We start from the raw sequence: 27,645 nt of genomic DNA on the forward strand, positions 1-27,645 counted from the left end.
TCCTAACCAAAAGATACAAAAGCATTCATAGATATATTAGAAGGATATAATCCTTCAAACTGGAACAAATCTAATGAAAACATCTTGAAATAATTGAAGAAGTTCCAAATAAAATCCAAGTGGTCAAGAGACCCATAAAGAAAATATACATAAACCAACATATTCCGCCGACAAGAAAATGAATAAGGTGAATCTTGTGAATATCCTAATTGATGCATTAGGAAAAAGAATGCCAAAGCATGCAAACTGTGTAAGGTTTTGGGTAATAGCATAGTCAATCCACAAAACCTAATCAGAAAAGTGCTGCATGCAACATTCCGACCCACCATCCAGTGTGCTGAGGTAATACAAGATTTGAGAAAAGATACAAGGAATTTTTTGTTCAACATGTCTATCATGGATAGACAATGTTTATTAAATCAAAGATTGAATGTACAAATAGTTGAGGATGAAGAAGAAGAGGAAGAGAAGAGAAGAAGAAAAAGAAGAAGAGGAAAACGGAAGAGAAGTAACAAAAATGAAATGACAGAAAAAAATACAAGGAAAACAAAGAACAAGATAAAGTATGGATGCAGAGATACTCATTGATACTACATATAGAGGCAATAAAGCAGCATACCTACGAAGAAATAAATTACGACATGACAACAGAAAAGCAAATCCCGAAGAGGCTCTACCCAGATCTACACAATGACGGGAAAGAGGAAAAAATAGACAAGAAAGACAAAATCTGCAACCTTTTGAAAGAGGGGAATTGCAGATTTGGAGAAAGATGTTACTACAAACATCCTAAGATATGTCAAACTATGAAATATATGTAATGTGCATACTTAGATGGATATGGGGATGATTGCAGAGATCTGCATCCAAAAATATGTACAAAAACCTAAAAGAAGGAAAAGGATGTGAAGTTCGACAAAAAATGCAAATATATGCACCCTGTAGCCATGAATCATATCAAATAAATAACCAACCAAGTAATAAAATCCAAAATAAGAAAGAAACAAAGAAAGAGAGAAATCAAGAATATCAGGTAAAGAGAAAAGCAAACCACCAATGAGATATGCAGAGGTGTCAGCAAAAAAATTTCAAAGCATCAGCTCCGAATTCTACTCAAGAGATAATAACTGTATTTATTATGCAAGAGGATATTGCAGAAACGGAGAAAATTGCAGATTCAGACACAAAATGAATAATTATGATGAAGGAAGAAATCAAATATTATGGAAAAGTTGGATTTTTTAATGTCAGAAATTTCTGGAAATGAAAAAAAGAACAACATACCAGAACAGAGGAAAAGACATGGGAAAATCCTTATTACTACCATTATTAAATGAAGGAGAAAACAAACGCAAACCATCATAGTGATGATGCGCAGGGTTTAGTTACGAGTAACTCAAAAAGAAAAATAGAGTACTTAGAAGAACTAAACCCAAAATGAAAAGAAATAGATATAATGATATAAGTGAAACCTGGTATTCCCAAGAGACTGGGAATGATGATCAAATAAAAGGGTTCCAAACTTATAGATCAGATAGAAAAAAATAGGAATCAAGGGGGAACCGCAATATATTGGGAAAGACAAAAAACAAGGAAAAATATATGAGAAATATAGTAACTCAGAATGTGAACTAATAGCGGTAGAATTTGAATCTGAAAAATTGATGACATAGTAATATATAGACCTCCTAATACTAAAGAGTTTTGACTTAATAATTGAAAAATTGGATGATATATGTAGAATCACAAGGACTGGACTATTACTCCTATCTGGTGACTTCAACTTTCCTTTCGTAGAATGGAAAGAACGAATAGGTAGATTGTGGTTGTACTTATACATATAAAAGAGAGTAATAGTAGTGCAGAAGATAAGAGGCAATTTGAAAAGCTATTAGATATGCTACTAGAATACAACATTCAACAAATAAATCACCTGCCAACAAGAAGGAAAATACTTTAGACCTAGTATTTGTGAACGGATGATGATGTTGATTAAAGAAATAATAGTTTATAATGCGAGTATTTCAGACCATAATGTCATAGAATTAACAGTTCATTCAAAGCAAGTGAAAATAGAGATAAGCAAGAAATGAAAAGTGGGAAGGATATGGAAAATACAACTTCTACAGTAAAAATATAAATGTCAGAATTAATGAAGAATTAAACAAAGATTGGGATAACATCTTCGTAAGTGATGACATAAGGGTAAATACGAGATATTATAAAATAAAATATTGGAGAAAATAGTGGAAAAAATATATACCGAAGAAGAAAAGTAAACATCATTCATGCATACCAAGAGACTGAAGGATCTTGTTCCAGAAAATCAGAAAGTGGAAAAAAGGTCTTGCAAAAGAAAAAAATGCATGGAAAGTATAGAACTAAAAAGTAAGATAGAAAATGCAGAACAAAAGATTATACAATCAAAAGAAAATGAAAAACGTGGACTTGAAGAAAAAACCCTATTAAATATCAAGCAAAACCCCAAACTATTATACTCATATGCGAAGAAGATGAATAAAAGAAGAATAGAAATAGGCCCTCTGAGAATTGAAGGGAGATTAACGAATGAAAAAAAGGAAATTTGCAACATACTGGCAGAACGATATAAGAGAGATTCACCCCTAGAATAGATATGAAGATAATGATATAGAAGTAAGGGAAGAAAATAGTGAATATTTAGCTGACATAGAAATTAATGAAGCTGATATTGTGCAGGCAATTAATGAAATTAAAAATGGAGCTGCTGCAGGGCCGGATGGAGTCCCTGCTATTTTGTTAAAGAAAGTAGTTCATTCTATCGCAAAGCCACTTGCAATATTATTAAGACAAAGTGTAGATACAGGCAAGATTTATGATGAGCACAAATTAGCATATATCACCCTACTTTCAAAAGTGGATCAAGACTAGAGGCAAGTAATTATAGGCCTGTTAGTCTAACATCACATATTATGAAAGTGTATGAAAGGGTAATGAAGAAAAATATTATGAAACATTTAATAAAAAATAATTTGTTTAATATAGGACAACACGGTTTCGTACCCGGAAAAAGTACACAAACCCAACTGTTAGTCCACCGTGAGAACATATTCAAAAATATGAAAAGCGGAAATGAAACAGATGTGGTTTATCTAGACTTTGCAAAAGCTTTTTGACAAAGTAGACCATATATATTAGCAAAGAAAATTAGAAAAAACAATATCGTAGATAAAGTAGGAAGATGGTTTAAAAGAATTTTACACAACAGAAAACAGATAGTTATTGCAAACGATGAGAAATCGATGAAACCAAGGTAATATCCAGTGTGCCACAAGGTACGGTGGCTAGCTGCAATAGTTTTGTTTTTTATTATGATTGAAGATAGACAGTAATGTTAAGGATTCGGTAGTGAGTAGTTTCGCTGATGACACAAGAATAAGTAGAGAAATTACTTGTGATGAAGATAGGAACGCTCTACAAGAGACCTTAACAAAGTATATGATTGGGCAGAGGTAATAGGATGGTATTTAACTCTGATAATTTGAATCAATAATTATGGAGACAGAGAAGGAAAGCTATATGCATATAGGGGACCTAATATGAGACAATCACAAATAAGGAAGCAGTTAAAGACCTTGGTGTGATGATGAATAGGAACATGTTATGCATGATCAAATAGCAATTCTGTTGGCAAAATGTAAAGCAAATGGGAATGTGTTACGGCACTTCAAACAAGAAAAGCTGAACACATGATTATGCTTTATAAACATTGTTCGTAGTCCACTTGAATATTGCAATATGATATGGTACCCACACTATCAAAAGGATATTGCACAAATAGAGAGTGTACAAAGGTCCTTTACAGCTAGAATAGAAAGAATTAAGGACCTAGACTACTGGGGGAAAGGGACTACAATCCTTAAAATTATATAGTCTGAAAAGGAGGAAGAGAACGCTAGCATGATAATTCAGGCATGGAACAGATAGAAAGGATAACAGAAAATATCATGGAACTAAAATATCAGAAAGAGCAAGCAGAGGTAGATTAATAGTGCCAAAACTATACCAGGAAAAATAAGGAAGCAACACAGGACATTAATCTACGCACCAGCATCGATAATGCAGGCGTCTATTCAATGCGTTACCAGCTCATCTGAGGAATATATCAGGAGTGAGCGTAGATGTGTTTAAGAATAGCTCGACAATATCCTAAACTGCATCCCAGACCATCCAAGATTGGAAGATGGGGGGCAAAATATACCGGAAGATGTACTAGCAACTCTCTGGTAGACATTAGAGGGCGCCTCACACTGAGGGACCTGGGGCAACCCGACGAACTGTAAGGTCTGTAAGGTAAGGGTCTCTCCTGAGATGAGAGATTTTTATGGTAAATGTAATGTATATATATATTTTATTACATTTTCAAATAATAATAATAATATAACTGTAATTACAGAAATCATGTATGATAGTATTTTTGAAATAATACTACTATAAACCTTTCCATTTCACTCGTTCAAATACAGATAACTCTCTCTCTCTCTCTCTCTCATCTCTCTCTCTCTCTCTCTCTCTCTCTCTCTCTCTCTCTCTCTCGCTCTCTCTTACAGAGATGAGAGAATTTCTATGATACATGTGTATATGTTTATTAATATTTTTCATATAATAATAAATAATAAATAATTAATAATTAATAATAATAATTTAATAATAATTTAAAATTAATAAATAATTTATTAATAATAATAATAATAATATAATAATAATATAATAATAATAATAATATAAAATAATAATAATAATAATAAAATAATAATAATAATACCACACACATGGCTAATAGAATGCCTGAAAATATATGGGGCAGAGGAAAACAAAAACACCATCCGCTTCCTCAAAATACAATGCGCAACTGAATACAATAACTTATTCAAGCTTCTGGAATAAGACTAGCAGAGGTTAATATCAGGAGAGGGATCTTCCAGGCGACTCACTGTCCCCCACTACTCTTCGTAGTAGCCATGATCCCATGACACAAAAGTACTACAGAAGATGGATGCCGATACCAACTCAAGAAAAGAGCAACAAGAATCACCATCTGATGTTCATGGACGACATCAGGCCGTATGGTAAGAGCATCAAGGAATATATACCCTAATCCAGACTGTAAGGATTGTATCTGGGGACATCAGGATGGAGTTTTGGAAAAATAGAAAAATGCGCCCTTAGTCAACATACAAAAAGGCAAAGTACGAGAACTGAAGGATAAAGCTACCAGATGGGAGCACATCAAACACATAGATGAGACAGGATACAAATACCTAGGATAATGGAAGGAGGGGATATGAAACACCAAGAGATGAAGGACAAGAAATCAGGAAAGAATATATGCAGACTCAAAGGCGATACTCAAGTCAAAACTCAACGCCGGAATATGATAAAAGCCATAAACACATGGGCAGTGCCAGTATCAGATCAGCGCAGGATAGTGGAATGGACGAAGGCAGAACTCCGCACTATAGATCGAAAACCAGGAACATATGACAATACACAAGCACTACACCCCAAGAGCAAAATACGGACAGACTATACATAACACGAAAGGAAGGAGGGAGAGGACTACTAGTATAGAGGAATGCGTCACATCGAGAACAGAGGCACTGGGGCAATATCTGAAACCAGTGAAAGACGAGTGGCTAAAGAGTGCATGGGAAGAAGGACTAATAAAAAGTAGACGAAGACCCAGAAATATACGAGACAGGAGAATGACAGGACAGAACAGAGGACTGGCACAACAACAAACCAATGCACAGACATACATGAGACAGACTAAAGAACTGCCAGTGATGCACATGGCAATGGCTACAGAGGGGAGAGCTAAAGAAGGAAACAGAAGGAATGATAACAGCGGCACAAGATCAGGCCCTAAAGAACCAGATATGTTTTAAAGAACGATAGACGGAAATAACATCTCTCCCATATGTAGGAAGTGCAATACAAAAAATGAACCATAAACTGCATAGCAAGCGATGCCCGCACTTGCACAGACCATACAAAAAGAGGCATGATTCGTGGCAAAAAGCCCTCCACTGGAGCCTGTGCAAGAAACTCACTACCTTGCAGTATAAGTAGTACGAGCACAACAACCTGAGGGAGTGATAGAAAAACGATCAGGCAAGATCCTCTGGGGACTATGGTATCAGAACGGATAGGGTGATACGTGCAAACAGACCAGGGACCGTGACGTTGATTGACAAGTCAAGAAGAAATTATCACTCTTGATGTTGCAATACCATGGACACCAGATTGTGAGAGAAAGAGAGGGAAAAAATGATAAGTTATCAGATCTGAAAATAGAAATAAGAATGATGAGATATGCTAGTGGAAAATCGTACCCATAATCATAGAAGCACTAGGCACAATCCCAAGATCCCTGAAAAGGAATCTAGAAAAACTAGAGGCTGAAGTAGCTCCAGGCTCATTTCAGAAGAGTGTGATCCTAGAAACGGCACACATATGAATAAAGTGATGGACTCCTAAGGAGGCAGGATGCAACCCGGAACCCCACGCTATAAATACCACACCGTCGAATTGGAGGGACTGTGATAGAGCAAAAAAAAAAAAAAAAAATAATAATAATAATAATAATAACTAATTTTCTATACATTCAACTTACCTGTCAGATATATACATAGCTATTACTCCGTTGTCGACAGAAATTCGAATTTCGCGGCACACGCGGCAGGGTAGTCAGGTGATCTACCCCCCCGCCGCTGGGTGGCAGGAATAGGAACCATAACCAACCCGTTTTCTAATTCCATATTTTTTCTGTCGCTTGGATGTAAACAACGTTTGCAGTTCCTCCTGATGGATTTTCGTGTTTTTCATCGCCATCGATCGTCTGGGCTAACTTTTACAGGGAAGTATGGATCTTGGGTTCGCATAACGCTTTTGTTACTTTTAGAATTTTTTGATAAAATTAACTTCGAAATTTAGAAGATTAGTGACAAGTAACTACCGATTTTCGGTAGACACTCATCCACTTTCACGAAAGTGAATTACTTATCTTTCATGGAAGGGAATTACTTATATTATTCATTAATACAAATAAGTGTTAGAGTTTGATTTGAGGAAATGTATATCTTTCTTCCTAGTTGGGAGTCAGAAAGTAAATATCCTTTAGAAGCTTCACATTCTTACTCCGCATATCTACAATATCCTATTTGCAATTGTAGACTTTTGGATATAGTTCAAATGCGAACTCTTAGAACGTAAGAAGTGAATATAGTGTTCCCCATTACAATGGAGGTGCGTCTGATCGGCTCTGTCTCGCTCTCAGTCTAGACCTCTTCCAAGCTCACAAGCCCCAGAGGAGAAGGAATGTCGAAAACGTAAGGAGTTTCAGAGAATCCCACCGGTCAGGCGTCCCCTCGGCGAGGTTCTGTAGAGCGTCCCATGCTGCCAGGATAGCCCATTGGAAAGGCATCCTAAACAGTGTTTTTCTCCCTTTTTATGCCTACGGTTTCCTCGATGGATAGAAGAACTTCAAATGAATGAAATTGGCGAAAGATCTCGTATAATGCCTTCTGGTAGAATTATTCAAATGAGAATGACATTAATCGACCACCTTTCGGAATCAGCGACGATTTAGCGCCTTTCTAATATTTAGAGATCATTCGTACATTTGGTGATAAAGTCATTGTTTCGAACATTTTTTTTCGCAAACTAGACAAGAGCGCTATCCCATGGGGGTATGAAATTGTTATTTCACATAAAATTTCCCCCATCGGTGCATTTTTAGATATAAATCTATTATGAATGAGCAAACGATTTAGATTTGTTTGTCAATCGAATGAATTTATAGATCTCGTTGAGTGATAAAGCATATATGTATGACTTTTAAGCTTCTAGCTCCTACCCATGCTTAGGACAAATCGCCTTTAGGATACGGTATGGCAAGGCATAGACACTACCGAAATTTAATGCTATAATGGTCAAGTGAAATCCTTACAAAATTTCCTAAAATTAATACGGTTTACCTTAATGTAACAGTATTATAGAGGATTCTATTACGCTAGAGTATGAGTTATATGATGCTATCGTGTCTTCGAGAAGTGATCGGAGAAGCATATCTTTATTGTGGATTGAGTAGGATAGAACATTTTTTCTTCGTGTTAGAAGAGATTTCCATGAAGTTACCAGTACCCTTCTAGGACTTTCCTAGGAAGGAAATAGTTTAAAAGAATTGTTTAGACGACACCTATTTAGTTTCTAGACTTGTCCGAAGTCTCGTTAGCTTAATTATGCTTATATAAAACTTCCTGAAGTTCGATAATAATTTATAGATTCCTTTATTTAATGGAGTAACTGGCACTCTGGAAAGGAAGCCAGACTGCTTTTTTTTTTTTTTTTTCCCGCTTTGAAAAGACCAATGCAGGATCGCAGTACCATCTTGTTCTCAGTCGTGAGAGGTCGTTTACAGAGCTCTCTCTCCTGCGGAATGGGATAACTACCGTATCTCTTCCCTACAATCGTGGTCTTAGCCTCGGATTGAGGGAATACTGAAGCTATCATAAATAAATATTGTCTGCCTTTTGTTAGGAATCTTTCAATAAGAAGGATATTACCACCTTTCAATGCTGTATCCGTAGGTACAATATTAAAGTATTCTAATGCGCAGAGCATGAATTTTATTTTAATAATGCACTCATACTTACGAAAGCATGGCTTATTAGAATACTTATTAGTGAAAGAGAGATGTAATAGAGATTCACTTCAAGACTACGGTATGGTTAAGTCTTCAAGAAAGGACACAACTGTATTTAGAAATCGGATATTGCGCAGAAGTTGTATGGAGTCGGATGGGAAACATTCTTTTAGTGGGGAATGGTTTCCTGAAATGGATTATACTACTTATATAAAAGTTTTTCATAATAAGAACGGAATTAACATATGAAAGATGTCGGGGTACCATAAAGACACAGATGTTCTGGCACATAACATAAAAGATAATTAGTAGGAGGGGCGCCAGCTGGCGCAGTTCGCCGCCCCTGCGCAAAAAAAATTGCTCCAGCTTGGTGCAATAAGCCTAGAGCACCATCCAAAATATTTCTCGTTTGAGCGAGTTTTATTAAAATAAAAGCAATGCAAGATTTGCGAGTCCCGTGGAGAACCTCGATCGACGATAATAGCTTGTTAAAGTATGTCTAACATTTATTGCAAAGAGTTGTGAGAACCTGCGAAGTCTTCTTCATAGATCTCTTAGCAAGAAGAAGACAACAGTCTTCCTGTAGACTGCTTCCTTTTTCCTCAAACCATGCCATAAAGGAATCATAAGCGCCAGCCTACGCCTGGCTTCTAACTAGAAAATAATTTAGTTAATAGATATACCTTAGAGCAAATTATGCTTTCCTACATAGAGCTGGGAAGTTACTCGTCCCCTCGCACTGGATGGTCCTTCTCGTTCAGGAAAAAGGGGGGGGGGGGATATGGAAGAATTAAGTGAGGAAAGAATAATTCCCCTTCTGATATACTCGTATTAGAGGAAAATTGAGAGAAACATCCACTATGGGAGTACTGTAGAATTTTAGGATTCTTACAAGCACCTCTTCTTATTTTGATATCGAGATTTCCTGACCAAGGTTGCAAGTAATAGGCCATAAAGGCTCCCAGCCAGGCTTTAACCAGGTCAATAGGCGCCAACCAGGCGTGAGGCCAGCCAGGCACGAGGCGTCAGCCAGGCTCAAGCGCCAGGCTTTAACCCAGGCGATAGGCGCGAGGGCGCCAGCCAGGCGCGAGGCGCCAGCCAGGCGCAAGACATCAGGATCTCCAATTCTCAGTATTTGGAGATAGACTTTCCAAGAGTTTCCTCTTTGAGAACTGACACAAGATCAGTTTTTTTTTCCTGACAGGGACACAAGTTGTTGCACCAGTTGCCGTACCGTGGCCCTTGTCAGGATTAACTTTGAAATTGGGCGGAAGTCCTCTAACAAGAACAGACTTCTCATGTCAGGTAATATAGTGGTCGCGTGAGCGACTTCTTTCCTGGCAAGAGGAGTTGTTTTGGGAGAAACTCTTTTTTGCCAGATCAACCCTCTACTGACAATTATTCTAGATATCACACAGGCAAACGTAGTACGTGTCAGGATAAGTGGGTTCTTCTGCTTTATAGACCTTTACTGTGAAGAGAACTGAATATCTTTTAGAGGTCTCTCGCTTTCCTCAACCTTATGGAGGACAAGTGATAGAAAATATATCGGACTCATAAGTTAATCTGGGTGCAGGTTTTTAGAAGACCTTGGGGGGCAACCCCTTTTTTATTGCACGTTTCGGCTAGTCCCCTTGAACATGCAGCTCTTCTTTCTCCTCTTTCATTGTTTATTAACAGGATGGTTATATTATCCTACTCCTATGTAACATATAACAAGGGAGACCTTGTCATGTTTTGGTACTGGAAAAAGACTCGTAGGAGCTCTCAGTATTGGTGAGAGGCTCTTTCAAGTATCTGAACCGTACATTACGGCCTGATGTCCTAGATAGGAATCTTGAATGATTCTCCTCGATCCTGGATCAGTTAGTAGGAGGGAATAGGATATAATATTTTGTTTTGCAGATACGATGATAGAATTTTTCCATTCTCTCGTTGCCCGGCACGAGGACAGGAAGAAAGAATATAAGAGAGAGGTACAATATACGCCATCTTTATGTTATAGAAAGGGGAATAAAATTTAGTCTTTTTTTTCCCCTAAAAGATAAACTCTTTACAGAATGTAAGACAAAGGGCGTCAAAGCGAGAGAGGGATTATGTTTTATGCCCTCATTTTAGACTTAGAGAGGTTGGATTCTCAGAGGTCACGTTCTTCTCACAAGCAGGTTTTGGAAGTCTTTTCCAAGACAGTCTGAATATTCTTTCAACATCTATTTTAATGGACCTTAACAACCTCTCCACGCTGAGTCTGTCTGCGTGCAGACGGACCAGAAGTGGACAGGATGAGAGATTGTTTCAAGGTAAATGACAGTAGTCATGGATAAGATATATAATTACTGCAGATCGTGGCTTGAGGGAATGAGGAAACTGTCCTCTTTCCGATAACTCTGTGAACCACACTTAGCGGTTTTTTTTCTTCCCTTTCAGAGGGAAGAATTACCTTTGTATATATCTGCTATCAAAGCAAAGAAACGCAGTTAAAAGGCTATACTCTGTCTCTATAAAGGGAATTGGAAGATAGCAGAGCATTAAGATCTTCGGGATCTTACACAATACCTCTATATGACAAACTTGGAGATCTTATAGTTTTACATGGGATCCTATTTGGGCCCTCAGATTCTGTTTTCTGACAGATGACTGCTCCTCATCAATGTTTCTCTTGGTACTAATCGACCAAAAAAAGGACGAGTGAGATTTTGGCTTGGAATCTGGATCAAATTCTAGAAAGACTCGGCAATGGTTCCTGCCAGCATGGTAAATGTTTGGCAAAAGAACTATAAAAACCTTTTATTCCTGGATCAACGCTTTCAGATAAAGGATTCGTTGTCCAGGCATGTATTTACGTTGTTATCTACAAAAGAAAGATAGGTTTAAACGTTTTGCTGACAGAGTCTTTGGAATACAATGAGGGCTCAAACTACTTCCCAGAAGGTTCGAAGAGATATATTTAAAGAGCTAGAAATCGGGAATCCTCCCAATTTCAGCTCAGAAGTCTCATTAAACTTCCAGGCTCTTCCCTCCGTTCGTGCAAGGATAGGGAAGATTTTGCAACGGAGAGAACCTGTCAACATTTAGGAAGAGTGCTCGTTAGCAACTGAAGTATCAAGTATGATCCTCCTCGGAGAAGACTGGTCTCTCGGACTATTAGATTTCCTATTCGTCTACTGGATGTAGCCGACTAAAATTACCTCCCCTTGTTTTTTGCAGAGGCCATAAGCTCAAAGTGAAAGAATTTCTTCCACCCTTTTCCTTTCTCCTGATAAACGATTGTGGATGTTCAGACTTTCGGACAATGTATCGCCAATCAGGCGCCAAATGCCAAACAGGTGTAAAGAACGCCAGAGCAAGACAGTCCCAAATAAACACTGTCATTGTCTGATGAGAGAAAGGAGTAGGCCTCCATTCTGGTGCAGATGGCGCTAGAGGCGAATAAATCAGGCAAATAAGTGTTCCGAGGTGGACATCGCCAGTTTTCATCGAGACTCTTAACAAAAAGCTCGAATCTCCAGCAAGTGGGGAGAAGTCAGCCAGGCGCGCGCCAGGCAAGCAAAGCCCAGCCAGACGCGAGGCGCCAGCCAGGCGCGAGACGCCAGGCAGGGCGCGACGCCCAGGCAGGCGCGAGACGCCAGCCAGGCGCGAGGCTCCAGCCAGGCGCGAGGCGCCGCCAGGGGCGAGGGCGCCAGCCAGCGAGGCGCCGCCCAGGTCGCAAGCCAGGCTCTGGGCTTCATCCAGAAAGATCTGTTGCAAAGAAAGCCCTGGTCTTCTTTGGAAGAGTGGAATCTCTAAAGCACTTCTTGAGTAACTTGACGTTTCCTTCAAACAGCTAAGAATTAAAAGCGCTTGAAGTGCGAGCTTTTAAACAATTCTTGTTCTTTCCATAACAATATGTCGTGAGAGTCATATTAGCTGTATAACGGGAGATGCAACTCTGTGTTGACTTCTCTTTGCAAACACGAAGGAGATCAAGTGGCCTGTGAGAGATCCTTCTCTCTTTGTTATACGTGTCCACGGATGCGTTCTCTGGGATAGGGAGCCGACACTGATCCTTTAACTAGTGGAATTAATTTTTTTTTTTTTTTTTAATTTTTTTTTTTTTTTTTAATTTTTAAACATAAGTGTATTATTTTTTCTGGGGTTTATTTGAATGAGTTTGGGATAGCTCTTTTCAATTAGCACAAACCCTCGTGTTAGATCAGGTGATCGGGATCGGTGTTGTGCTCCTTAAATTATGCCAATAGGCATTGGTGTATTGTCATGTAAGTGGATAAGACCCATTGCCAAATGACCACTAGATTCTGTCAAGTAAGTGGATAGACCCCTCCCATTGGCAGATCTACAAGAACTCTTGCCATAGGTCACATCCTCGCTGAGGCTCTGAGACGAAGCAGACTACTAGCAATAGCTTAGGAAGTCGACCCTTCGTCTAAAACACATAGGAACCAAGGTTTTATTTTTATTTATTACCTACAACGTATGTTTGTTTGCCTGTCTATTCATTAATAGCTGTCTTTTACCCTCCCCCACCAATGTGTGAATCAGCTATGTTTATATATCTGGGGCAGGTAGTGAATGTATAAAAATGATATTGTTAGATACAATAAAGTTTTATACATACTTACCTGGGGCAGATATATACAAGTAAATGGCCCACCCAGCCTCCCCTCAGAGACAGCTGGAAGAAAAAAATATGAATTAGAAAACGGGTATGGTTCCTATTCCGCCACCCAGCGCGGGGGGGTAGATGATCACCTGAAACCTACTGCCACTGTGCGTGAAATTTTCGAATTTCTGGTAGGTACGAAAACGGAGTAATAGCTAAATGTATCTATCTGCCAGGGTAAGTATGTATAAAACTTTATTGTATCATAACAATATCATTTTAACAAAAGTTCATATGTAATAGTATTTTTTAAGTAATACAACTAATCTATCCATTACACTTTTTTACAAATAGGATACTCTCTCTCTATCTCTCTCTGTCCTCTCTCCCTCTTTCTCGTCTCTCTCTCTTTTCTCAATCTCTCATCTCTACTCTCTTCATTTTCCTTATATCTGTCTCAGGGGAATAATCATATAAGTTTCATTCTTGATGGTCAGATAATATGATGCTGCCATTCAATGCTCTCTCTCTCTCTCTCTCTCTCTCCTCTCTCTCTCTCTCTCTCTCTCTCTCTCTCTCTCTCTCTCTCTCTCTCTCTCTGGCTGTAGGTATATATTTCTATGTACTCTGTACATTTGCTCTGTAAAAAATTTTCTTAGCTTTGTTGAGTGGCCTTTTTCTGAACCATTCCGGGTATGCTAATGCATCAAAGCTTTTATCAATGTAATTATTTCTTGATCTATCTTACAAGGGTCACGTTCTCATTGCCTAAGAAATAAACCTATTAGAACACCTATTTCCATTCATGACTGTGGAAAGAGAAGAAATGAATACAGGCGGTCCCCGGGTACGACGGTTCCGGCTTACGACGTTCCGAGGTTACGACGCTTTTTCTTAAATATTCAATGGAAAAATCCGTCCTGGGTTACGACGCTTGTTTCCGAGGTTACGACGCTGACGCTTCCGACGCTCCGAGTTAACTGACGCTTTTAAAAAACTCATACTATGATAAAACTCCTTTATAGTTTAGCACAGTATATATAAAAATGTTTCTGGTTAGATTACAACAAAAATTTTGAGGTTATGATGATTTTCGACACTTTTTATGTCGTATTTTTCTATGTTTTTTAGTGACGCCTCATATGCGGAACTAGTTTCCGAGCGAATGAATACATACTAGCTTGCGGTGCGCAAAGTTTACATATAACAGTCCAAAAGCTCAAATAATGAAAAAATCATTGCTGTTTCCAGTAATAATAACAAAACGAAGTTTCTGGTTAGATTACAATGAGAGAGAGAGAGAGAGAGAGAGAGAGGACGAGAGAGAGAGAGAGAGAGAGAGAGAGAGAGAGAGGGCGTCTTCCGACGCTCCGAGTAAGGACAGAGAAGTGTTCGTTTCGTTAAACGGCCTCTGACTCATGGCAGTAAATGTTTTTGTTGATACTAATAATATAAGCCTATTTAAAGATACGTTTACTTTAATTAGTCTATATGATACGTAAATAGTAATCAACTGTTCTTGTAGCCCTCAAGATTTGGCAAAATCGAAGTATCCAAAGAGAGACATTATCCAGTACACTGGAACCTTGACATACGAATTTAATTTGTTCCGTTACCATCGTCGTATATCAAAACAGTTGTATCTCAAAGCATTTTTCCCATTTAAAATAATGTAATATGTATTAATCCGTTCTAGCGGTATGAAACCACACCTAAACACAGCTAAATTACATATAATATATCACAATTTATAACACAAATAAACGAGTAATAACACACATAATGATAAAATAACATAGCAATGTGATAAATGATAATAAATGTTAATAAAATCAATTAAAAAAAAGAAAGGAATTTTACTTACCACAACGAAAGATGACGTGAGGCCAGCAGGGGGAAGAGGTAGGGAAGGGTGGCAGGGAACGATTTGTTCTCTTTTTATTTACGTATGTACACTAATAACTACGTAATAAACACAAATGAAATAACATTGCTAAACTAATTTTTATTTTTTTATTTTAATCAGTTTGTAGTTTAGAAATAATGGTGATGCCTTTGGAAGATTTTATGCTTTGCTATAATTTCATGTTTTGCTTCCATCGAAATCATTTTCTTGGGTTTTTTCTATCACCTGCTTTGTCTTTAGCTTTGAGACCCATGGTTAATAATAAAATAGACAAAATAACACGAAAAATAGGCGCAAATACAACGAACTAAACAACGACGTGTTAACATGCAGCACCAACAAACAAACAGACTGAACGCCATTTATTGGTCGCCTATTACAACTAACACTCATCGCAAAATCGTATCTCAAATAGTTTCGTTGTATATCAAAGCTTATATTTTCGCAAATTTTCTGTTGTATCTCAAAACATTCGTATATTAGGGCAATCGTATGTCAAAGTTCCAGTGTAATTTGATCAGAGAGAGAGAGAGAGAGAGAGACGCCTTGGCAACAATGGTCACCGTCTCGGGGATTGACGTAACATTTATTTTCTGAACAGATAGGACAGAGAAGTGTTCGTTTCATTAAACGGCCTCTGACTCATAGCAGGAAATGTTTTGTTGATACTAATATATAAGCCTATTTAAAGATACGTTTACTTTAATTAGTCTATATGATACATAAATAGTAATCAGCTGTTCTTGTAGCCCTCAAGATTTGGCAAAATCACTCCAGGTTGTACATAAAACTTCAAGAATGTAGTGTCACCAGAGGATTACAATAGTTTTTACTTCAAGAACCAGCATTCTTTTATGAAAATAACTCCAGGTTGGACATAAAACTACAGGAACAAACATGTAGTGTAACCAAAGGATTACAAGTAAGGTTTTTATAACTTTTTTAGTTAGTTTAAGACATATTTCCAAGCGTCGTTCCGGCTTACGACGATTTTCGGCTTACGACGCGTCTCAAGAACGGAACCCCCGTCGTAAACCGGGGACTGCCATGTATATGAGTTTTTGTGTGTGTGGGCTTTCTATATGTGCTGAATTCATATCCTGTTTCTTTTCTTTCTATCAGTATGTCTAAAAAGGGCAGTTTATTATTGTTACTTTTCTCTAAAGTGAATTGGATGTTTTTATCAAACTTATTGAGTTTGTCTAGAAAAGTTTCTATTTATTTTCATCACCTAGCAGAATAGCAAAAATATCAACCACATATCTCCACCAACATCCAATTCACTTTGGAGAATGTTACTGGAGATATGTGGATGATATTTTTCCTATTCTGCTAGGTGATGAAAATAAATAGAAACTTTTCTAGACGAACTCAATAGATTTGATAACATCCAATTCACTTTAGAGAAAAGTAACTATAATAAGCGGCCCTTTTTAGACATACTGATAGAACGAAAAGAAACAGGATATAAATTCAGTACATTTAGAAAGCCTACGCACACAAACTCATATATTCATTTCTTCTCTTTCCACAGTCATGATATAGAAATAGGTGTTCCAATAGGTTTATTTCTTAGGGCAATGAGAACGTGTGACCCTTGTAAGATAGATCAAGAAATAAATTACATTAATAAAAGCTTTGATGCATTAGCATACCCGGAATGGTTCAGAAAAAGGCCACTCAACAAAGCTAGGAAGATTTTTTACAGAGCAAATGTAGAGAGTACATGGAATAAAGAAAACAAGTAAATAGTTGCCCTCCCTTTTATGCCTAAAATGAAACACATTAGTACTTCAAAAATGAAAGAAAGTAAATATAAATTTGTGTATAATTTTGATAATACCATGAAAAACAAAGTATGTAAAAATAAATTGGAAGGAGAAGACAGTACAGTTGGCCCCCTGTATTCGCGTTCTCCGGATTCGCGGACTCACACATTCGCGGATTTCTTTCGGGAACGTTTCCCAGCATTATTCGCGGAAAATTCGCGCATTTGGACTAATGCTGAATGATGCCTTTTTCAAATGCATCGGTGATGAGTAGACAAAAGTTTTGAAAATGTTGCGCAGCTGTTTTTTCTGAAATTTGCCTACAAGTGATATTTTCTTATTTTTGAAATACAATTTGATAATTTCACTCTTTTAAAGCTCATTATGGCCTTATTGTATGCAATACTAGTATATGATAGATTTCACTCTTATGAAACACATTTGACCTTATTGTATGCAATAATTATGTTTTTGCATTAAAGTAATAGATGAATATGGAGCATGCTAGTTACCAGTCAGTGAACGTTGAATGAAATCCTATGCAGTCATGTAGCATCAATTCTGCGCCTAGCTGTACCTTCAGTACGTACAAAAACATGGCACTATTATATGGAACTAAAGATAAGAACACAGTACACAGGTTCATTTATATTATCATAATGGAAATGGGGTTAGTAGAGGGGTAACTGTATGAGGGATAGATACTGTGTAAATAATAGAGCGAGTTCTACATAAATAATATACATTGCATATAACACATACATGGTAATTTTATTGCTGTCATTACAGTTGTATTGTATCATAATTTCACTCTTGAATTATATGCCTTCCTTTATTCAAAAGGTTTTTTTTTTGTACAGATTTTAAAGTTACCATTATATTTTTTCTTAACAGGACAGTGAATTGCTTGCAGAGAGACAGAGCAAAGAATCTGTATTAGCTCAAGTAGAAGCAGCAGCAGCTAGTGCTGAAGCAGTAACAAGGTTAGCTGATGAAGAACTGAAGAGACGAGTGGCAGAGGAAAAGTTTTTAAAGATGAAGGACGTATACCAGAAACTTCGAGATGAACACATAAATTTGATAAGAGGGGTAAGGTTTTGGGCAATTGTGTTTAGTGGATAATTAAAGCTTGTCTGTATCATATTACATAATGGTTTAATTTAGAAGAGTGCAAATACATTTTAGTGACTGTTAAGTTTTGTATATTGTAGGATGTATTATACTTCCTTGTAGAAAGCAGAACTTGACAAGCTTTTGCTTACGGAACGGGAGGTACATGCAGCAGCACAACGTAGAAATGAGGAATTGTCGTCAAATCTTGTAAGACTGCAAAGTCAGCTAAGAGAAGACTCCCAAATGCAACAGAGCTCAGCTGAAAATGCACGAAAGGTATGTTTATCTATCTTTTTTGCAGGAATTGTGTGTATGGTTAGTGTATGCTTTTTCCTTTCAGTTTAAAGTTATTTTATGACTTTTAGAATATTTATGGGATCTATTTACTCCCATGATCAGACGTACGTATAGTATCCTAAATGCTATATAGTTGATATTTTCAGTTAGGAAATATTAGCAGCTAAAATACTTTTTCTGAGTAGTTTGGTTAAACTTCCTGATAACAATTTGATCCACAAGTCTTCTTAAGTTGATGCTTTGAGGAGCATTTAAAATATGTGATAGTTCATTTCAGTGATTCAATAAAAATATTGTAGGGAATCCTCAATATTTCATTCAGGTACTACACTTTGCTGAGGTTGAAGAACAAATTGTTTGTGACTTTTCAGCTTATTTACTCTGCATTGGTGGTGAGGATATATGCAATATGTTCCAGTTGTAGTGCACTTTTGACAGTTGTAAGTTGTATGGTTGTGTTGAGTAGAGTGTAAGTGCTAAAAAATCTAGAATGGTACTACTGTCATCCCTTGATTTACATGAAATTTGACTCCAGCAGCCACTGTGGTAGCTAGAAATTGCAGAGATTCAGACCCCTCATAAAGTATATATTATTAATCATTAATAGGTTATTTATACTGTTGCAGAATTTTAAAGAGTTCTTGGAAATAATTTATAAAATTTGAAAAATATATTTGCATAGGAATTTTGCAGAGTTTTTGAATTATTAGATATATTTTGTATGTAGATGAACAAACACTTTGGTCCAGTCATATGACAATTAAGAATTTTGTCTTGGTGGTATAGTACACACGCTCAAATTAGTTATGGCAGAGTTTCATAATTTTTTGTTCACCTGCCAGATACACGATGCATGCCTATTAATTTATTTTTCTTTACAAAGATGGAAGAAATCTTATGTAATGATGTTGAACATCATGTTATGTTATTTAGTAAAACTATTTTCCATAACATAAATTTAGGTGAACGAAACGAAGTGATAAAAAAATTCCTATCACAACCACTGATTTACATTACTACAATGTAGATAAGAGACACCTATCATTAGTGGTATCGCCCAAACGTAGTCCTTACATTATCATTTCAATATTAAGTTGGAGGTAGTTGAACGATTCCATTTGTTAAATTTTGTAGAAAACATTGGAAACTCACAAAATAATATGAAAAATGAAAAAAAACCTAACATTGTGAACCATGCGACCTCATACTATTGTTTTCGATGTCGTGATGTGCATGGGAATCAAATGTCAATGTGTCATTTATCAGTCTAAGAAATCTCCCCCTCTGAGCGAGAGATAATTATTGCAGTGCATTCGGTGCAAGTTCCTGTTAGAGAGATCAAGAAAGCTTAATTTACCAAAGAGAATCATACATAGTTGAACCAAATTGTTTAGAGAAATCAAAGTTTATAACATGGTCCCAGAAGTGGAACTCCTTGAAGCACCAAAAGAGAGCAAGACAATACAGTAGTGTAAATGTTGCAAAGCAACATCCATTTGTGAATTTTGAATTCTAGCGCCTCGTCGTGATATTGTTGAACCAGGAATCATTACTAGGTCTACACTTGAAATCTTTGATAGGTTTCTAATGAATGAGCCTAATGAATAAGCAAACCTACCCTCGATAGATGGGAGATTCAGTTAGGCTTACTTTTTGTAATATCGGTGTCCAGTGAATACCACCGATACGTAGGGAAAAGGATTCAATAATGCAAGCATTTTTTTTTTCGGCCTAATCCCTCCATCACTCTTATATGGCACCACCACTCCCCCACATCTCAGGCTACTCCAGCTTCTTACTACAAACTCCATCGCATGAAAGTATCGGTAATGGTAATGTTATTTTAAAGCTCCCCTTACCGACAACCAAAGCCTTAAAATGCATTTTGTTCATGCAACTTACCTGACAGATATATATATAGCTGTATTTTCTGAAGTCCGACAGAATTTCAAAACTCGCGGCACACGCAGTGGGCGGCCAGGTGGTAGTACCCATTCCCGCCGCTGGGAGGCGGATATCAGGAACCATTCCCATTTTCTATTCATATTTTTTCTGTCGCCGGTGCTGTAAACAACTGTTTGCAGTACCTCCACCTAGGATTTTTTGGATTGACTCGTACTTAAGTATCTGGATTGACTTTTGGTTATTGATTCTGGATTGTTGGATTGGCAAACACAATAGTGGACTGTTTTTTTATTTTGGATTGGCTTTTCTGTAAACGTGATGTCTGGATCAAGTGCAGTGAGTTTCAGAGTGTGTGTGAAGAGTGATTGTAAGGTGAGGCTACCTAAATCATCGGTAGATCCCCACACAGTATGTATGGGGTGTAGGGGGCATGTATGTTTATTGGATGATCGGTGCAATGAATGTGAAGGATTGACCAATGATGGATGGAAGGTGTATGATTCCTATCGGCGTAAATTGGAACGCGATAGGATCACGAGGTCTTCCTCCAGGAGCGGTTCTACTAAAGGTAAGGGAACTAACATTTCACTTGTGCTAACACCTGTAGAATTTGTATCTCCTAAACCTGTGTTGTTGCCTTCGGGCCCTGATTCTGTGTCTGGAGAAGATAATGCCCTTTCTCTGATTCTGGAGTCTCTGCGTACTCTTGAATCGTAAGTGAAAGCCTTAGAAACTGGCTCTATGAAAGTGTGTGATCCTGCCCCTATTGTTGTGGAGGGGGCGTCAGATCGGCCCCATAATGCCTCTAGACCTAGACCGCTATCGGACTCCCAGGAATCAGGGAGTGGATATGTCGAAAGCCGCAAGAGGGTTACGGGGGCTCCCCACCGATCTGGCGTCCCTTCGGCAGGCCATGTTGCAAGTTCCCAGGCTGCCAAGGAGCGCGCACGGGCGTGTATCCTTAAGGACTGTTTTTCGTCCTCCGAGGCGTCCTCCCGCGCAAGGGGTGGAGCGCTCGGAGAGACTTGCGTCCTCTGAAAAGGACGTTTCATAGTGAGGACGCTTCACATCCTGTCTCGCCAGTTTCGTTGCGCTCTTCTCCGGATGCGTATGACGCTTTTCCGCCTCAGAAGAGAAGTAGGATGTCATCCGGAGATGACGCTGAGATGCGCTACAATCGCGCTTTGGAGAAGCAGGTAGCTGTACCTGTGAGAAGAAAGGAGGCGTCCCCTCGCCCCTCGTCTTCTCGCAGGATCAGTCCTGCTCCTTCTTTTGGTTCTTCGCCTACGAAGAATATTCTTTTGTCCCTTCAGGACCAGTTATCATCTCTGATGGCTCAGAGGACTCGCCCAGCAGCAGTCGAGCCTAAGCGGAGGAAGGACGTCAGGCTGCCTGTCAAGAGGACGAAGCAGTCTCCTTCTCCCTCTCCGCGTTCGTCTCTTTCTCCGATTGCGTCTCCTTCGGTTAATCGCCGATCTCGTTCGCCCGCTAAGAAAGCTGGTCGTCAGGACGCTTTCGTTCCCTCTCGACGTCATGGGCAGGCTGCTCGCCGAGACACTCGAGAGGACGCTCAGGACGCTTTTGAGGACGCTGAGCAGGACGCTTCGGAGGACGCCGAGCAGGAAGAGGACGTGCACCAGGACGCTCGTATGGACGCTCGCAGTGACGTGTCTCCTTATAAGGAGCTCGTTAATGTTAGAAAAGACACGCTTTCTTTGAATTCTGCTCGATCGTGTAAGAAGCGTAAGGACGCTTCTCTTGGAAGTAAGGCGGCCTCGGTCGTCGTCAAGGACGCTCATCGCCGTCAAGACGCTCTGCCTCCTTCGAGCTGTAAGGATCGTCGCAAGGATGGTAGCCTAGATGAGGCTTCTGCTTCTAAGCAGCGGGGGTCTTTGATCAAGGCCAGACCTGCTGGTACGACTCTCACCGGAGGGGCGGTCTCCTATTCCTATTAGGGAAGAAGGAGAGTTGAGTAGTCCTGCAGACTCGGTGGAAGAGGAACCTTCTTCTGTGTCTTCAGTCTCGGACTACAAGGTTCTTGTGCGGCTGTTGCGCTCGTCCTTCGGGGACAAGTTTCAGCCTGCAGCTCCCAAGTCTCCTCCCTCGCAGTTTTCGTCTTCCAAGTCGTGTAAGACCCCAGAGTTCGTGGAAATGAAGACTTCGCTGTCCACCAAGAGAGCCTTCAAGAAACTCCAGGACTGGATGGATCGAAGGAAGGATCAGGGCAAGTCAACTTTCGCCCTTCCTCCCTCTAGACTCAGTGGAAAAGGGGGCATTTGGTACGAGACCAAGGGAGACGTGGGTGTGAAGATCCCTTCGTCAGCTCAATAGGACTTCTCGAGTTTAGTGGATTCCCAGAGGAGGTCCCTCTTATCCACTGCCAAGGTGTCTTGGACCCCTACGGAGACAGATCATCATTTGAAAGGACTGCTACGGACTCTCGAAGTCTTCAACTTCTTGGACTGGTGCTTGGGAGTTCTAGATCTGCAATCTAGAAGCCCGGACTCTCTCAGTTTGTGGGAGCTGTCCAGCGTGCTATCGTGCATGGACAAGGCCGTCAGGGATGGTTCGGAAGAGCTTGTTTCTCATTTTGGGACTGCTTTTCTTAAGAAGAGAGCTCTGCTGTGTAACTTCACAGCTAGATCTGTTACTCCCGCTCAGAAAGCGGAACTGCTCTTTTCGCCTCTTACGAACCATCTCTTCCCCCAGACTTTGGTCAAGGACCTGGCAAGTAGCTTGCAGGAGAAAGCTACTCAGGACCTCTTAGCTCAGTCCTCGAGACGTCCAGCAGTTCCTTCCACTTCATTTGTTCGACCTCCTAAGAAGGTTAAACCCTTTCGTGGGGCTCCTCCCTCGAGAGCAGCTCCTCGAGGGAGAGGGCTTGCAAAAGGAAGAGCTTCCTACAAACCCAAGCCATCAAAGTGAAGAATATGTCCTTCAGACACCAGTCGGAGCCAGACTGAAGTTTTTTGCGGGAGCATGGAGAGAGAGAGATACGGACCCTTGGTCCCTCAAGATCGTGGAGCAAGGGTACAAGATCCCCTTTTTGGATCCTCCTCCTCTTTCCATGACTCCCAGGGACCTTTCTCCGTCATATCAGGGAGAGAAGAAACGGATTTTGTTCGATCTTTTAGATCAAATGATCGAAAAAAGAGCGGTGGAGCAAGTCGTGGACCTGGGGTCCCCAGGTTTTTACAACAGGATTTTCCTAGTACCGAAGCAGTTGTCGGGTTGGCGTCCAGTCCTAGACGTAAGCAGGCTCAATCTTTTTGTAGAAAAGATCAAATTCAAGATGGAGACGCCTCAGTCTGTTCTGGGAGCCTTGAGACCGGGCGACTGGATGGTGTCCTTAGACCTGCAGGACGCGTACTTTTTACGTTCCAATCCACCCTCTTTCAAGAAAATACCTAAGATTCGTTTTAGGCAACAAAGTATGGCAGTTCAAAGCCCTTTGTTTCGGCTTGAGCTTGGCTCCGATGGTTTTCACCGTCATTATGAAGAATGTGGCGAGGTGGCTACACTCTTCAGGGATAAGAGTTTCCCTTTACCTTGACGATTGGCTTATCAGAGCGTCGTCGAAGGAAAAATGTCTGAAGGACCTTCAGTTAACATTAGCCTTAGCGAAGTCCCTGGGACTTCTTGTCACCTCGAAAGTCGCATCTGACCCCGACACAGTCCAATCGTGTAGCTTGTGGGGATTCAGATGGATTCAGTGGCTTTTCGAGCGTTTCTGTCCCAGGAACGTCAGCGGCTAGGCTTAAAGAAAATCTCAGCCTTCTTGGGGAAAGAGACTTGCTCGGCGAGGGAATGGATGAGTCTGCTGGGCACCATTTCCTCGCTGGAAAGGTTTGTTTCCTTGGGAAGACTGCACCTCAGGCCTCTCCAGTTTTTCCTTGCGGACGAATGGAAGGCCAAGGACGATCTCAATGCGATCTTGAAGATCTCAGAGTCGGTGAAGAGCCATCTAAGGTGGTGGCTCGATCCTCAGAAGCTACAGGAGGGGCTTTATCCCTAAATCTTCTGAGCCCCAACCTAGTGTTGTTTTCAGACGCTTCCATTTCGGGCTGGGGAGCAACACTAGGAAGGGAAGAAGTGCCAGGCTCCTGGAGAGGGGAACAGGCAGTCTGGCACATCCATGTCAAAGAACTGGCAGCGATCTTCCTGTCTCTGCAGTTCTTCGAAGAGAAATTGACAAACAAAATTATACAAGTCAATTCAGACGACACCACAGCCCTCGCGTATTTGAAGAATCAGGGAGGAACACACTCCCGGACTCTGTTTCACCTAGCAAAGGAGATTCTGCTGTGGGCAAAGGTGAGGAAGATCACGATCCTGACAAGATTCATAGCAGGAGTGCAGAACGTCAGGGCGAACCTTCTCAGTCGACAGGACCAAATCCTGCCGACAGAATGGATCTTGCACAAAGACATGTGTCAAGATCTTTGGAAGTTGTGGGGACGTCCTCTGGTCGACCTATTCACGACGTCGAGGACGAAGAGGCTTCCTCTGTATTGCTCCCCGGTCCTAGATCCAGGAGCAATCGCTGTGGACGCATTGCTCTGGAGTTGGACGGGCCTAGACCTGTATGCCTTCCCACCATTCAAGATCATGGGGGAAGTCTTGAGGAAGTTTGCGGCTTCAGAAGGGACAAGGTTGACCCTGATCGCCCCGATGTGGCCAGCGAGAGAATGGTTCACAGAGGTCATGTCTTTCCTTGTAGACTTCCCAAGGACGTTGCCCTGGAGGAAAGATCTACTCAAACAGCCTCACTTCGAAAGGTATCACCAAAACCTCTCCGCTGTGGGTCTGACTGCGTTCAGACTATCGAAAAGTTGGCCAGAGCGAGAGGTTTTTCGAAAGCAGCTGCGAAAGCAATCGCAAGTGCAAGAAGAGCCTCTACAAGAGCTGTCTACCAATCTAAGTGGGCTTCCTTCAGGGCATGGTGTAGAAAGGAGGGAGTTTCCTCTTCCTCGACCTCTGTGAGCCAGATAGCCGATTTTCTGCTTTTCCTTAGAAACGTGCAGAAATTGGCAGTCCCGACCATCAAGGGATACAAGAGCATGTTGTCAGCAGTTTTTAGGCACAGAGGCCTGGACCTTTCTGACAACAGGGATCTTCACGACCTCTTGAAATCATTCGAGACCACGAAGATTCCTCGGGCGAGGCTGCCTTCATGGAACCTTGACGTAGTTCTTAGGCTTTTGATGTCATATCCTTTTGAGCCTCTTCAATCAGGGTCTCTTCGGAACTTGACAAAGAAGGCTCTTTTCCTAACTTCTCTGGCGACGGCGAAGAGAGTTAGTGAAATCCAAGCTTTTAGTAGCCTAGTGGGCTTCAAAGGAGACAACGCTGTCTGCTCTTTGAGTCCAACTTTCTTGGCTAAAAATGAGAACCCGTCTAACTATTGGCCAAAGAGCTTCGAGATTAAGGGTATGTCGAATCTGGTGGGCCAAGAACCAGAGAGAGTCCTGTGCCCTGTCAGGGCTCTCAAGCTCTATGTTCATAGAACGAAAGAGGTACGAAGTCCCTCAGGTAATCTCTGGTGCTCTGTGAAGAGACCGGAATTACCTTTGTCTAAGAATGCTGTTGCTTTCTTTCTGAGGGACGTCATTAAAGAGGCTCATTCATCTTGCCAGAAGACTGATTTGAGCCTCTTGCGAGTGAAAGCTCACGAAGTCAGAGCTGTCGCTACCTCTCTTGCCTTCCAAAAGAATATGTCAATCAAGGACATTCTTGATGGCACCTTTTGGAGGAGCAATTCTGTTTTCGCCTCACATTACTTAAGGAATGTGAGAACGATTTACGAGGACTGCAGTTCTCTTGGGCCATACGTTTCTGCAGACACAGTCTTGGGGGCTGGAGGTAGCTCTTTCCCTATCCCTTAGTTAGGAGTTAGGTTAGTTTTTTAATATGTTGTGTTTTTTGGTTGTTGGTGAGTTCTTGTGTGAAGATCTCCCATCCTTTAGGTTAACTTTTAGGGGGTCTTTGTCTAGTTGGTCAGGTGGTGGTCAGTTGCTTCATAGCCCTCATTTGTATGGTTCGATGGTCTTGTCACGTTGTGGTCACGTCCCCGTTGACAGAGCATCCAGAGCGCACCAGCACTACAGGTCTCCACCTGGCTGGCAACTCTGATTGAGCAGAAGCAGGCTTAAGTGACAGTAATCACAGAGTCTACTTTGCTAACAGGTGAGGAACCAAGATGTACATCATCTACTTAATTTAGTTTCCTACAAAAGGGATTTTGACGAAGGAAAAATCTATTTCTGGGTGATTGGCTCGTGTCGCCCTATGAAAGTATCCTTAATATCATTCTTTCTAGGTAAAATTAGCCTAAAAATTACCAGAGAAAAAACAAAAATTAAGAAAATATCAGTAAAACTGACTCGCTCACTCTTAAAAAGAAGTGTCGGTATGATATAGGGGCGAGTGTGGAACACTACCACGAGCCAAACACCAATTAGAACTTCCCTACCAGAATCCCCCCAAGAGAGAGCTGATACCAACGGGGCGATGCAGCTTCTACTACTACTAACTAGAGGACGCCACGGACAGCAGCGCCCCTAGCGGTCATCCTTAATTAAAACATAATACATCTTGTCCTGCAAGGGGGGGGAAACAAACCATAAAAAAGGGGGGGGTTTCATAGGGCGACACGAGCCAATCACCCAGAAATAGATTTTTTCCTTCGTCAAAAATCCCTTTTCTGGGCTCAGCTCGTGTCGGCCTATGAAAGAGTACCAGAGAAACAGACAAGATGGAAAAGGAAATAATGAAAAACAGTTTAAAATGATGGATATAATATAAGTAAATCAAATACAGCATACAAATTAAGCACTTAAACTAACTTATTATAATAATAAATAACAGAATGTTAGTAAACTAAAAGTACTTAATGGTAAATAAATAAAAATTACAGATATGCATGTAAAATAAGGTAAATTTGGGATTTACTTAATTAGAATATACAATTACAAAATATATACATACATGTGTCCTACCCTAGCATAAAAATAAGGATAGGTACACTCAAATCCATCATTAATACAATTAATTCCAAATATATACAAACACATTGTAACTGAAGATCATCACAAACACAAAATGGTGAATATACAAACATATTGTGTCCTACCCTAGCATAAAAATAAGGGTAGGAACACTGGAGTACATATCAGTACAAGGGTGGTTGTCCCTAGCAAAAAAATAAGGGACAATCCACTATATGATACAACGGCTAAGGCTATGATGTTGAGTAGCCTGACGATAGGTTGAGGCATGTTGGTTGAAGTAGGTAGAAAGGAGACCTGGATCAATACTACAACTACTAAACAGTATCAGGGGAAACTATGTTTCCCGCTGCTACTGCTGA

The 27,645-nt window shown here is 40.1% G+C and overlaps 1 protein-coding gene across 2 annotated transcripts in view; it reads left to right on the forward strand.

Annotated features, from left to right (window-relative positions):
• LOC135212692 (huntingtin-interacting protein 1-related protein-like) overlaps positions 1-27,645 on the forward strand; it is a 233,418-nt gene that overhangs the window by 68,122 nt on the left and 137,651 nt on the right. For both annotated transcript variants that reach the window (XM_064246371.1, XM_064246370.1), the window contains exons 5-6: positions 17,856-18,050; positions 18,195-18,350. In XM_064246371.1, coding sequence (XP_064102441.1) covers positions 17,856-18,050; positions 18,195-18,350 — 351 coding nt within the window. The remainder of the gene's footprint in view (positions 1-17,855; positions 18,051-18,194; positions 18,351-27,645) is intronic.

The sequence above is a fragment of the Macrobrachium nipponense genome, chromosome 41 (assembly GCF_015104395.2).
Source record: "Macrobrachium nipponense isolate FS-2020 chromosome 41, ASM1510439v2, whole genome shotgun sequence".
NCBI lineage: Eukaryota > Metazoa > Arthropoda > Malacostraca > Decapoda > Palaemonidae > Macrobrachium > Macrobrachium nipponense.